We start from the raw sequence: 13,295 nt of genomic DNA, 5'->3' as shown, positions 1-13,295 counted from the left end.
CCATTACTCTAGTCTTCAGTTGTATGCATGTGCTGAAGAAAATCTCATGAGACACTGTGAGACACTACTGCTCTTCCTAATCTTCATGTGATCCTGACTGATGATAATATGTAAAAGAAAACAAATCATTACAGTACAAACATTGTACTGCACCATATTTTACTGAAGTTGAGTTGTTGACATTTTAAGCAGTGTAAAATGCTTAACTAAATCTAAAACTATTTTCTTGTATAGTTTCTATACATGTCTTGATTATAAACATTGTTTTTATTATACAATATATTTAAAATACATGCCACACTGCTACATCATTTAAGTACATTTAAATGTAACCTAAAATCTTAATGTTAATCTTAACTATCTGTCAGCTGCTCAGTTACTGTTTACCACATTCAGACTTCATTCAAACAGTTACTGATTTGAAGCCAACTGTTACATCACAATACAAATATTATGCAATCCTCATTGTGATTCCAAACGATGTTCCTATTATATGAAACATCACTAAATATTTTAAGTGCTTTAAATTTTGCTTGACGACACCTATAATAGTCTTTCCAAGCTGTTTGCTACTGATGTGATCTTGATCTAGGTTAGAGTACTGTGGCAAGCAGGATGGGTCTGAGAGCCACAAGAATGGCAATAATAACCAAATGCAGAACTGCAGAGCTATACGTCACAGCAATCTGAAGACATCAGTGTCTAAGAACGGTGTTGGGCATTAGAACTTATAGTTATAGTGAAGAGTCGGGTTACTGGTTGAGGGGTGATACACAATCGTCATCACCACATTCTGGTCTGAGCCTGCTGGCCTGGTATGGCAGGCTGCATTTACATATAGAACTATGGTTTGACTATCCATAAATACATTTTAGATTGTCACAATTGTATTTCGACTAGTCTCAGTTATATTTTGAGATATCTGCAATTATAATTGCACTAGTTAGAAATTGAATTTGAGATATCTCTAAACACGTTTTGACTATTCTATTTAATATATCTGTAATGACGTCATATATATCTTCAATCACACATATATAAAGGTAATTAGAGATATCTCTAATACAATTTCAACTTTAATTCATCTTTAAAGATATCTAAAATACATTTTTAGATACCTGAAAGTAATGTAATTGAAGATATCTTAAATATGAATTATGACTATAGTCAAACACCATTCAGAGATATCTTGAATTATGTTTTTTACTTGTGGTAATTCAGTTAGAGATATCTCAAATTTAATTATCACTAGTATTTGTAATTTGAGAAATCTAATTAGAATTATGCCTGGTACAAAATCAATTATAGATATTTTTAATTACAATTTCTACCAGTCGAAACTCATATGTAGATATAAGAAAATATTTTCCAAAAGAAGTCAATGGGAGAATATGACTATAGTCAAAATAGCATTTTAGATATCTTCAATGCATATTATGAATAGTCATAATCACTGTCACAGTTTGTTTTCCTTTGTTCAGTTTTCCCGCCACTGCTTTGTTACCATGGTCACCATCATTATCAGTTCATTTGGTTCCGCTGTGTTTCATTAATCATCCTCATTTGTGTTTGCTATATAAGTTGGTCCCTCACATCCATTCTCTGTCTGATCACCATTATGTTAAGTGTGTGTGGATCAATCTGTTTGCCTGTCTTCTAGATTGTAATTAAAACTTTGTATTTTAAATTATCGTCTTCGTCTGCCTTCCTGCAACCCACCATGACAGATGATCGGACCGCCCAATATGGACGAACGGGCAAAGTTTATCGTCCTGGCTCAGGAGAGCCATAATTTCTTTTCTTTTTTCAAAGATTTTGTTTGTTTGGCCGTCACCAGCTCCCTGGATGACGAGACCCTAAAGAACCTGTTCTGGATCGGGGCGAAATTCCAAAACACCATTAGCATTCTAGACACCACCGGATTGAGTTGGAGGGAAGCTGTTGTGAGGTGTCTGGAGAGCGTTGCGCGCCCCAATCCAGAGCACTGCCAGACCCAGAGCCCGTTTTACCACCATCGACCACGGAGAAGTCATGTGAGCCAACCGCAGACCGAGCAGCACCACCCATGACGAGTGAGCCAGAGGCCGAGGATAAGAGGACAGAGCTTGCCATCACCCCGGAAGCAGTGCCCCAGCGTGGATCTGACCAGGAGTGTGAGCCCGAGACACCAGTGGCCGATGGAACTGAGACGGAGGACTGGCTGATAGACTTTGATGGGGTAATGTCAACTCTCCTTTGTTACCATGGTCACCATCATTATGAATTCATTTTGTCCAGCTGTGTTTCATTAATCATCCTCATTTGTGTTTGCTATGCAAGCTGGTCCCTCACATCCATTCTGTCCGATCATCGTTATGTTAAGTGTGTATCAACCTGTTTGACAAAAATTGTCCATTTATTTATACATAAATTCTGCCCTACGTTCCTTTTCAAGAAAATGAAGCAGCAGTTTGCTAGCTGGCTAGTTCACCCCTACGACGCTAGCCTAGCCTACTGTATGAATGAACAAACAATCTAAAAAAATATATTAAACTCGACGGAGGAAATGTGGGAATTGGGTTAAACTGAAACAAGGAATGTGGTGTATAATTGTGTGAAATGTTTGATGAAAATTGGCTAGCAAATACCAAGAAATAGGTTGCAGCAGTTTGTCTTTCAACTACACTTGCAAAATCTGCGATGGACTGAGCTCAAATGGCTTCAGCATCAGCAACTTTTTATAGTACAAAATCGCTGTCAATCAAAAGGAGATGCAGTCTTTCAACAGACCCTCGATCCAATCATCATGCAGAAGCCCGGAGACCAGGCCAGCCCACTCCTCCATTCAACCCGACCATGAGCGACCATGGGCGGGACATAATCGCAGCATTTATCCAATGACCGTTTAGTTTCGAAGCACTGAAAAAAACTGTTCAAAGCAGCCCCATTGAAGTCAATGGACGCAAGGCTTCAACAGGGAAATGCACTGTGACGCTACGGGAATGTATGAGAAGGAAATCGAGTCAGCCGACCTGCTATATGTAGCTGATTCTGAACGAACTCGTCTTCGAGATGAACGTGTTCTAAAGCATTTTTAGTCACTAAAATGTTAACACAATAGTACATATTTGACCATTAATTTTTTTACATTATAGGGGAAGTCGAGCTTCCCATGCAGTCTTAAAGAAATCCCCACTGTTCTTTACTCGTAGTAACCGTTCTATTTAGTACCGTATCGTCCTGAAGAACCCTTTATGGTTTTTATGGAGTTTAGGGTTCTTTATTCCCGCCTTTTTGTTTTTCAAATCTGTAACTGTCAAAGCCTTTACTGATCTTCTGGAGCTCAGCTATACAACTACAGTTACTACACAGACTGTCAACATACTCTCAACAGGTAAATGATTTCTTAAATATCTATAAATTCTAACTTAAAAGTTGTAACAATCATGTCTTCTCTTTTTAGTTTTACAGAACATGTAAGTGTGAGCAGCTCTATTCAGTTAAGGATACTCATCTTCTCTTCTCCACAAAGTAACAGATATGGAATTTATGATCCAAAATTGCATAAATAGTTTTCTGGAATTGGAATTTTTACTAGTCAAAACTAAATTACGACTAGTAGAGCCAGGGCTATTTAACGCTAAAACGGCTTGCCATATCGACCTAACGCTGCTGTCCTCAGACTGCTGTGACGTGTGGTTCTACGGTTCACTATATATCTCGGGAACGGAGTGAGGCTGGTGTCATAAGTGTTAATGAGCGTCACCTGCGCACCAGGTCTCAAGTCCCACAGAGGAGCTGAGCATTGTCCGGAAAGAATAGGGATGAAGAAGATCCGAGATGTACTGTAAGTAGGAGCAAGTCCATGCAGTGCTTGATGAAAATTCTCCAAAACTCCTACTGGCGAAGTTCAAGGAAAACCAATCTAATGTGGCATTACGAATACCAACTTCAAGATTTAACATGAAGACCTTGATTAGCTGGATCAGGTGTGTTGAACTGGGGTTGGAGCTAAACTTTGCAGGACAGTTGCTCTCCAGTAGGATTGGACACCCCTGATGTATAAGAATTTGTATTTTTAATTTTCCTTTTTTTATGTTGAAACTTAGGGTTGACACAAGGTGATGCACACACCTTCGTACTGAAGAGGACTTTATTCTGCTTATGGATGTCAATGAAAAAAAAAAAAAAAGGGAAATATTTTAGAGGTTTTTTAGAGAAAGTTTTGCTGGATTTAAAAGGGGAAGAAATATGTTTAGAAATGTGCTTGTCTGATGTTCACTGTCCTCTACAAAACAACACTAAATTAAACACAGAACATCTGATGGTCACATCACTGTAAGTACCTTCACAATGATTGTTATGGACTTTATCAGCATCAGTTCTCCAGTGTGTGTCAGCAGAAATTACCTTGGTCAGACAAATATGACTCTTCCAGTAAACATCAATGACACTGTGTTACATGTTTAGTGTGGGTTGTGAGTCCTGTTGCATTTCTGCAGCAAGAATATTTGTGTTTTTTGGTGCCAACAGTAAAAGAGGAAGCATGGACAATCCGAGAATAATTTGGAGAACTGAACAGCAATATGGTGTGAGACACTCATTATGTTTAATATGGTGAAATGTTATTGCCTTTGTCTGCCGTGGGTGAAAAGATTTGATTTTCTATCAAATTAACTGAACTTCTTCATATTCTGCTATTTTTACTCATATTTATTCAATGGTTGTATTTACACTCTACATTCCTAACATGGAAGTGAATAAGGTAAATTTTTGAGGATTTAAAAACAGAAGTTTATGATTTTATAAAAACACTTACATTAACTCTTCTATTATTTGTGCTGAAAAGCTCTAAGGATTTTCGGGTTTACGGCAATGAAGTTGTAAAACCTCTTTTTTACCGTAAATTGGGATGTACAGTTCACATTAGATAAATAAATAAATAAATAAATAGGATCTAAAATAAATAAGGAGTGATACATATTGATAGACTACTAGAACAGCAAACAATAGAGTTTAAAGTTTTTAATTATTATTATTATTATTATTATTATTATTTTCATTTTCAAACTTGTGTAGTGATGCACACAACATCACATCAAGTCAGTTATTCACGTAATGTACTTTCTCCTAAAATGTAACCAAGTAGCTTATAAATGTCAACATTGCTATAATTGAATTCGTCTGTAATTGAATTCCAAACATTACTCCTGGTCTGAGGCTTTCCTAAATGTTTAGTTTATACATTGATTTAAGCTTAAAGGTATACAACAGTCAAATATTTAGTAGTGTGTGTCACCAGAATGGAGGTGCAGCAGACGCAAGACACAAGTTATTATATTTAATGTACACTGAGAGAATAGACACAAGAATATAGGAGAAAAACAAATGCTAACCATACTTCAAACAAAGATGACAACCAACATTGAACTAAACAGAACCAGGAGTATAAATACACAGGAGTTAACAAGGGAACTAAACGAGACACAGACTGTGACAATAATCAGTAACTAAGGAAACCAATGAAGAAGGCTAAACTGAAAGTATACACAATAAACAGACACATGAACAAAAACACAATGAAACTAAACATAACCCTGACAATGTGTCCATATTCAGTGCCAATTTACCCCACAACCGGCCTATTGACTTGTGTTCAAACTTCACTAAGTTTCACTACACTAAGTTTTAGTTTAGTCTGCTCAGGGAGATCAATGGGGAAAAAATCAGCAATTGCAGTCAGTAATGTTGCAGCATGTCAAATATCGCATGACAAATATTATGTTTATTACATTCTATTCCACATTCTTTAATTATATTCCAAGAAGCTCATATGGACTGCACTTTCCAATATGAATCAAGTCCAGGCAGTCATCTTTGAGGATCTCTTGAGGTTTTAGAGAAAGTTTTGCTCATTTAAAACGTAAAATCCAAATGTGTCCATTTAAAGTTCTATAAAAGCCTAAATTAAATCTGTTCATCATATAAAGCAATCAAGTCTCTTCAGAAAATTTGGACTAAAGTGCTTGATTCGTATGGATTAGTTTTACAATCTCTTTATGAACTTTTTGAAGCATCAAAGTGTCAGTTGCATATGGCTGTCAATGGAGGGACAGAAATTTCTCAGATATAATCAAAGAGATATTCATTTGTGTTCCGAAGATGAACGAAAGTCTTACAGGTTTGGAACGACAAGAGGGCGAGTAAATAATAACAGAATTTTCATTTTTGGGTTAATATCCATTTAAGGCATTTAGTACAAAGGTATGTTTCTAATTAACAACATTGTTGATTTATTGTGTTATGCACCAGATATAAATGCACACAAGCCAAAGTTATTTATTAACTGGTCTCTGAAGCTCATCCTTTAAAAACATGTGCCTATATAGTTCTGCACACTGAACTAAGTTCTGTGGGGAGATTGAGATCAACACAAAATAAAAATGCAATTTTTTTTAGCTTTTTGAATTCCTTCTCAAGTTAAAAATCTTATAATACTAGTCTGTGCTTTAAAAAAAAAATAAAAAATTACAGGGTGAAGTTACTGTCTGTTCTGCATAGGCTACATGGCTGGTTTTGCTTGTTCTACACGTGTATTGGATCAAGTATTATTCAGAGAAAGACTTACCGTGTTTTCAATGGCATCCGCTGTAAAAAAAAAGCTGTAAAGCTCCTAGATCACTTATAGTTAAATTACCAATGTGTTTACGGCAGTGTTTCTCAGGGGAACGCAAAATCATTGACTTTTTTTTTTTCTCCAATCTTATCTTTTTTCCATTACTATGTCCCTTTAGTGGTTCTGTCTTCTGTCTTTGCTTTAGGTTCGCAAGAATAAAAAAGAGATATGTTTGGTGTTAACTAATCATGTCAACAAGTGAAACTCTTGAGGTAGTGTGAGTGAGTGGAGGCGGGGCAAAATTGCATATTAATAGAACCGCGTATACTAAATGAGGCAAGGGTGAGGAGTTACGTTCAAGCTATTTTAAGGCATGAAAAAAATTAATTCTAGGCATAAATGCTTAAATATGTCATTTTGGTGATCAAATGTGAATTTTAAGGGATAAAATGATTGACTACAGGGGCACTTTAACCAACAACACTTTATTTTAAGGTGTTACCAATAAACTTAAGGCACATAATTAATAGATGAAAGGTGCCTCCATCTTGAAGCACTAAAGTTTTGACCCATCGTCCACTCCCATGATTCCAGATGCGGGTAATACTGACATGAGTCCAGTAGATGGCACTGTGTTTATATTATATTATGTGCTCTTACATTTGTCATGACTGATTCACAGTGGAACCACATGTCATGTGAATTATGTGTTTGCTATTGAAATATTTAAAGTAACTCTAACACGGACCCTAACCTGTGTCATTGTAGTTGAGAGATTCACACACAATACTATGCAGTCCCAGGTCAATCTCATTTTGGTAACACTTTACAATAAGGTTTCATTTGTTAGCATTAGGCTAACATTAGTTCATGTATCAACTAACATGAACTTATGTGCATTAAATTTTGATTTGAATAATAAAAAGAAGTAAATGTTGAAATTAACATTACCAAAGATTAATAAATGCTGCAGAAGTGCAGTTCATCAGGCTATTAGGCTATTATTCATGTTAACTTGTTATCTAATGTTAACTAATGAAACCTTGTTGTAAAGTGTTACCCTAACTTTGATGAAGTTCAAGAGACAAGCTGATATTGTAGGTTTAGAAGGTATGTTGATAGTTTTCAGTGCGTAAAAAGTTTATGTTGTTCCGTAATGGCATTCAAATGTTTTTCTTCTCACAGTACATGATCTCACAAACCTGTATATTATAAGGAACCAGTTTCTAAAGCTGTTTCTTTAAAAATAGAAGAACACATGTAACTCTATAGTAGATCTAACTTTAATGGCACATGGAGAGGTTGAGATCAACAAACAAACAAAAATAAAACAAATAAATTAATCATAAAAATGAAATGGTGAGTATACATATGCAGACATTTTTCAACTTTTGAATCAGTTCAGACTGTGAAACACTGTTCTTACAAATCATTACAGGAAGTTGCTGTCTTTTCAGCAGGAGTGGTGTCTGGTCCTGGTTTGTGTTCTGTATGATATGTATGGTATTGCTCAATAATGCATAGTTTTGGATATCACACTGACAATAGCACAATATTATTTTTTGTTATGATTTAATTAATTATTTAATCTGACATGACTGCATTATTTCTTCATTAAAAAGTGACTAGTGCAATAAACAGTTTATTGTATTATTATATAATGTTATTTTTATTATTATAACTTTTTAATATTTAAATTATTTTCTAATTTAATGACTCAGATTTAATTTTAATGTTGTTGTTTTTTTAGTGTGTACATAATTGAATCTTCTGCAAAAACCTTCTTCTGTCTTTATTTTCTCTAGCAAAAGTGGATCTAACTCCAAGCGTTTACTCCAAGGTCCTTGTATCCAGAGATGAGACTTTTTTCAACTCCAGCCTTTCAAACCATTGCCCTGGTACTGATCCAAAAATAACATGGAAAGGGCTCAGCTCAAAACAAGTATTAACCCACAAATCTGAAAAGTAAATGCTTGAATATTCAGGATATTCTGAACAGCCCCTTTATAGGCCTGTCCCTGAGGATCACCAAGTAGAGATCACATGTGAAGTTGTTTAGGAGCGCAAGTGCTACAATGACTTTGACAGTTATGTGAGTGCAGTTTTATTTTACATCCGAATCCATTTATTACACTGAAAAGCCTTTGCTAACTCTCTCATATGTTGCAGCTCACCCTCAGGTACTGATCAGCTCTGCATGCAGTTTTTTTTTTTTTTTTTTTTTTTGGTTGATATAATAATTTGAAGATCTGACATAGCACAAGCAATATTTTTTTATATATATATTATATGATGTGGCCACTTACCCTTAAGTTCTTAAACTTTTATTTAGAACCCATTAAGTCTTTCGATATTACTGAGTAAAACACATTAGCATTTCATTAAGTGTTTAACTTTTTATTTTATTTACTTTTTTAAAGTACTTTACTTCTACGTTTTTTACTGTACAGTCACAGTGCTTAAGATGGCTTGATCTGTTTTTATCTTATTCATTTGCATCTTTGGTCACAGGTCTCAGGCAACGAAGACAGATGGACAATTAAAGGCCTGGTGATTGCATTATTCATTATACTGACATTCTGTGTAATGTGTATTTGGCAAGTTGTCTTCATCAGTCTGCTTACTGATGTTTACCAGATTGTTTTAATGTCATACAGCACTGACATCAACAATCAACAGGAGACATTTATTGAATGCATTTTACCTTACCCAAATCTAACTGCCCACAGAATCATCAATCATGAATGGCTCTTTCTGCAGGACGAGAGCTAAATACCAAAGACTAACAGAGGGACTGAGCAGGATGCTGTAAACTACATAAAACACCATGAAGCAACAGTATACTGGTTTCCTTGTGCTTGCATTACCATTTTGCAGCTCAAACCAATACTTTAAGATCTACTTGACTCATACCATGGGGCAATTAAATTCTTACGTTTTGACGGTTATTTTAGTTCTGTAATTCTTTGTAATCGCAATGACCTCCTGTTTTTATCATAAGAGCTCACCTTCTCTTAAATGACTAATGCCATTCAGAGCTTCAGACGAATGCATTTACACTGGTTGTTTGCAATTGTTAAATTTAATTATTCCCAAAAAATCAGTTGAATTCTCAGGGGCAGCAGTGCTGTGAGAAATGTGGTTAAATTATTGTGATCATTTAGCATTTCAAAATAGTTTCTTTTACAGTGTTGTAAGAGTGCTCTTTTCTAAAGCATCTGTATCCTATGTTTAGATAAACTTGTGTAGAGCTCACAAAATTATCCCTCGGCATGCATATGCATTCATACACACACACTCTGGAGACCAAAGAGCTGTAACAAACTGTATTTATTTTAAATCACAGTTGAAGAACATTTGGGGCAAGGCAATAAGAATCTTATTTCTTGGACTCATCCTCTTTGGAAAGAGTTTTCATGATCTCCTCTTTCTTAGCCTGCAGTCTCTCTTCGCGGCGCTTCCGTGCCTCCCGGGTCTTTGAGCGGCGAGCCTCTGCCTGATCACTGCAAGGTAAAAGACAAAGATTAGCACTGTTCTTTACAGCAGAGTAAGACCATGTTTTATCATATTTAAAACTGCCATGGAATATTTCAGGTATTTTTATCTCAATTCAGAAAAATATTTATCTGATAGTTCACAGCAACTGAGAGGTGTAATGATGCTGAGCACACTGGTTATTGTGGTTTGCACACTTACGACAAGAGCTTCTTGCGGGCCTTGTCTGCTTTGAGCTTGTGTATGTGCTCCATCAAGATGCGTTTGTTCTTGAACACGTTACCCTTTGCCCTCAGATACAAACTGTGGTACCTGAAGGGGAGACACAGAAACATTAAACATTCATTTTTGTATCCAAAACTCAGACTGTATGTTCACCAAACTTTTCTCAAGGAGAATGGATCTTGCCAAATCTGCAATATTCACAATAGCAGTCCTAAAATGCTGCAATATGGTTGAGCGTCATTGCATTAAACTAAATAAAAGAACAAACTTCTGTGTAAAATCAATTTGCAAGCAATTAAAATGAATCTCTCTTTAACATGGACTCACATATGCCTGTCGATCTTCTTAGCCTCTCTGTAACGTCTCAGAAGGCGTCGCAGAATACGCATCCGTCTCATCCAGCACAGCTTCTCTGGCATACGTGCATTTGCTGTACCCTTTCTCTTACCTGCATGCAAACATAACCAATCACAACAAGAGCTCAACTACAACTGCCTATTTATAGTGCCCTGGATTACAGAATTATTATATACCAATAGTTTCTAGATACAATAGAACACAATGTGTTCATAGCACAAAAATTGTGATGCATAAACTGAAAATTGCAAAAAGATATAATTGGAAGCCCCACAAGACTGCCAAATTGTCAATTCCCGTTGCCATGATAACAGCAACTTCTTTGGATTCAGTCTAAACGGTGCAAATTATAACCAAATGTCGTTAAACTGGTACACACCAACACCCATGTGACGGCCCTTCCGTCTTGCCAGTGTATTCTTGCGGCATCGGGCACGAGAGTGCACTGTTACAGGCTTCTTGATGATCAAACCATCCTTCACCAACTTACGAATCTGCTGCCCTAAGTAAAGGTAGAAAGGCAGATGATTAATTCATTGCACCAATGCAGAGAAAAGTATTCAAGGAGATCTGAACTGCTTACGGGAATTGGCATTGGCAATTTCATTGGTTTCATTTGGGTCCAGCCACACCTTCTTCTTGCCACAGCGCAAAACGCTGGACGCCAACCTCTTCTGAAGCCTAAGCATGCTGGAGGAAAAAAGGACTGGTTTAGATCAATCCCAGAAATTCTTGACATTTAGTACAAAGCTATACAATTTCATTAACTTAATTGGATAATTTGAATTAATATTCAGCCATGGACTACAGCAAAATATACTCCCTAACCAGGTGCCTTAATGCAGTTTTAGGTTCACAAGTACATAATTGTAATTCTCCTAAATATATATATATATATATATATATATATATATATATATATATATATATATTAGATAATCTAGCAAAATATTTTTAAAAAGTGTTTATTTCTAACTGTCCTTGCTTTTAGGACAAGAGGAACGTCAAAGTAACCCTAATCTATATATGGGGCATGTATGAACATGTTTGATAAGCAGGCCGCATTCACCACGTAGACTTCTGTTATCTCCGAAAAAAAAAAAAAACGAAATTAAAAAAATGATAAACTACGTTTGCCAAACGTTTTACTGCGTACAGTGAATTTAAATAAATATAACGTGTAAAATTACTACAGCTTCTAAGCGTTGCGTCAACACGTTTGCCAGTCTGAAGACATAACATGGCGACTATACACATTTAGCAACATTACATCGTACATAATCTAATTATCTGTTTTAAAAACAGCAAGCCGTGTATATCTTAATATATGTATAAAAATCATCCAAATTAGATAAATAAAAGAGATAAATAAAACGGAGTAAATCACAACTTAAGACGTACCTCATGGCTGCTAGTCAGCGGAAGTCGAATGCCACCGAAAATGAGGGAGATTGCTCTTCTTCTTTGGGGTTTTACGACAACTTGCTTCCGATTTGTAGCATGACTGCCACCTACTGTACTCAATTCCCTTTACACTATATTCTCTTGTCCAATCCAGTTTATTTTAAAAAACCTACTAAATATTCCCTGCCTTTCTGTTTCTCTGCACATTCTAAAATTCTTTTAATACTTTTTTAACATTATTATTTAGTAGGATTATTACAGAGGTAATTTAGATTACAATTTTTAAGGCATTTAATGTAATTATTCGATGCATATTCAGCGCTTTAAACAATTATATTATAACTTAATCACGTACGAGCTATAATATATATTTAAAGCATGGTATGCCTACCTCGACAAGTACTGCTGGGTGTGGGCAGTCGTATTTGTAGGCTAGCTTTGAACTGCTGTTTAATAAAATGGCCACACGGGGGCAGTGTTTCACCTGCTGAGAGACGAGAACCTGGGCTTTCTTTAGTACCCTAATGTAGTAGTGAAATAATAGTTGGTTAGTGTGTGGTGCAGTAAAAAATGCAAAGTTACGTTTTAGTACGACACCCCAAATGCTACCAAAGTACTTAAAAATTTAGTGGGGTGGTCACTCTGGGGGCATGTAACGCCTGTGAAGAAATCTTTGACAAAATAGCACCAAAACATCAAATTCTGGTGACTTTGGGAGTCATATTTATTTACTCTTTTTTTTTTTATCGTTTGAGGTAACAAACATTAATGTAAGTATACTTATGTGCTGTAGATCATTTCATTAGTTCCATTTTAAATTTTAATTTACTGTAAAAGGCCTTGCTTAAATTCCCTAGGTGAACTTTTTAGGTAGCAAAACTAGTTACTGTTTGGATGATGACAATGACAAACCCCAAAATGACAAGCTTAAATTAATCTGACAAAAAATTAAATTACTCCCCAAAAGGTCTTTTAAAGTCATTATTGTGTAAGATGAGAAACACATTGAATAGACATGATAAAAAATTGCTTTAGAAAGAAATATTTTGATTCAACATAGAATTTATTACACAAACTTGTAAGGCTACAATGTGGCCATATAACATTTAATTTTCCGAAGCTGAATCTGAAGTGGCATTTAGGTATATTTACAGACTGTTTAATTCAGCTCAGGGGTCACATGAATTGAAAAATAAAATTATACACTAAATATGGAACT

At 35.7% G+C, this 13,295-nt stretch overlaps 1 protein-coding gene across 1 annotated transcript; it reads right to left on the bottom strand.

Annotated features, from left to right (window-relative positions):
- Positions 1-9,907: 9,907 nt before the first annotated feature.
- On the bottom strand, positions 9,908-12,195 carry rpl19 (ribosomal protein L19). The gene is made up of 6 exons (XM_084096343.1): positions 12,074-12,195; positions 11,256-11,362; positions 11,052-11,174; positions 10,643-10,763; positions 10,292-10,402; positions 9,908-10,098 (listed from the first exon to the last, which is right to left on the bottom strand). The coding sequence occupies exons 1-6, from the start codon at positions 12,076-12,078 to the stop codon at positions 9,975-9,977; spliced, it is 591 nt and encodes a 196-aa protein (XP_083952469.1). The 5' UTR covers positions 12,079-12,195; the 3' UTR covers positions 9,908-9,974.
- Between the last annotated feature and the right edge of the window lie 1,100 nt (positions 12,196-13,295).

Source organism: Abramis brama (assembly GCF_963993115.1).
Source record: "Abramis brama genome assembly, chromosome: 1".
Taxonomy (NCBI): domain Eukaryota; kingdom Metazoa; phylum Chordata; class Actinopteri; order Cypriniformes; family Leuciscidae; genus Abramis; species Abramis brama.
The sequence above is the reverse complement of the archived record's forward strand: the minus strand, read 5'-3'. Positions and strand labels throughout refer to the sequence as shown.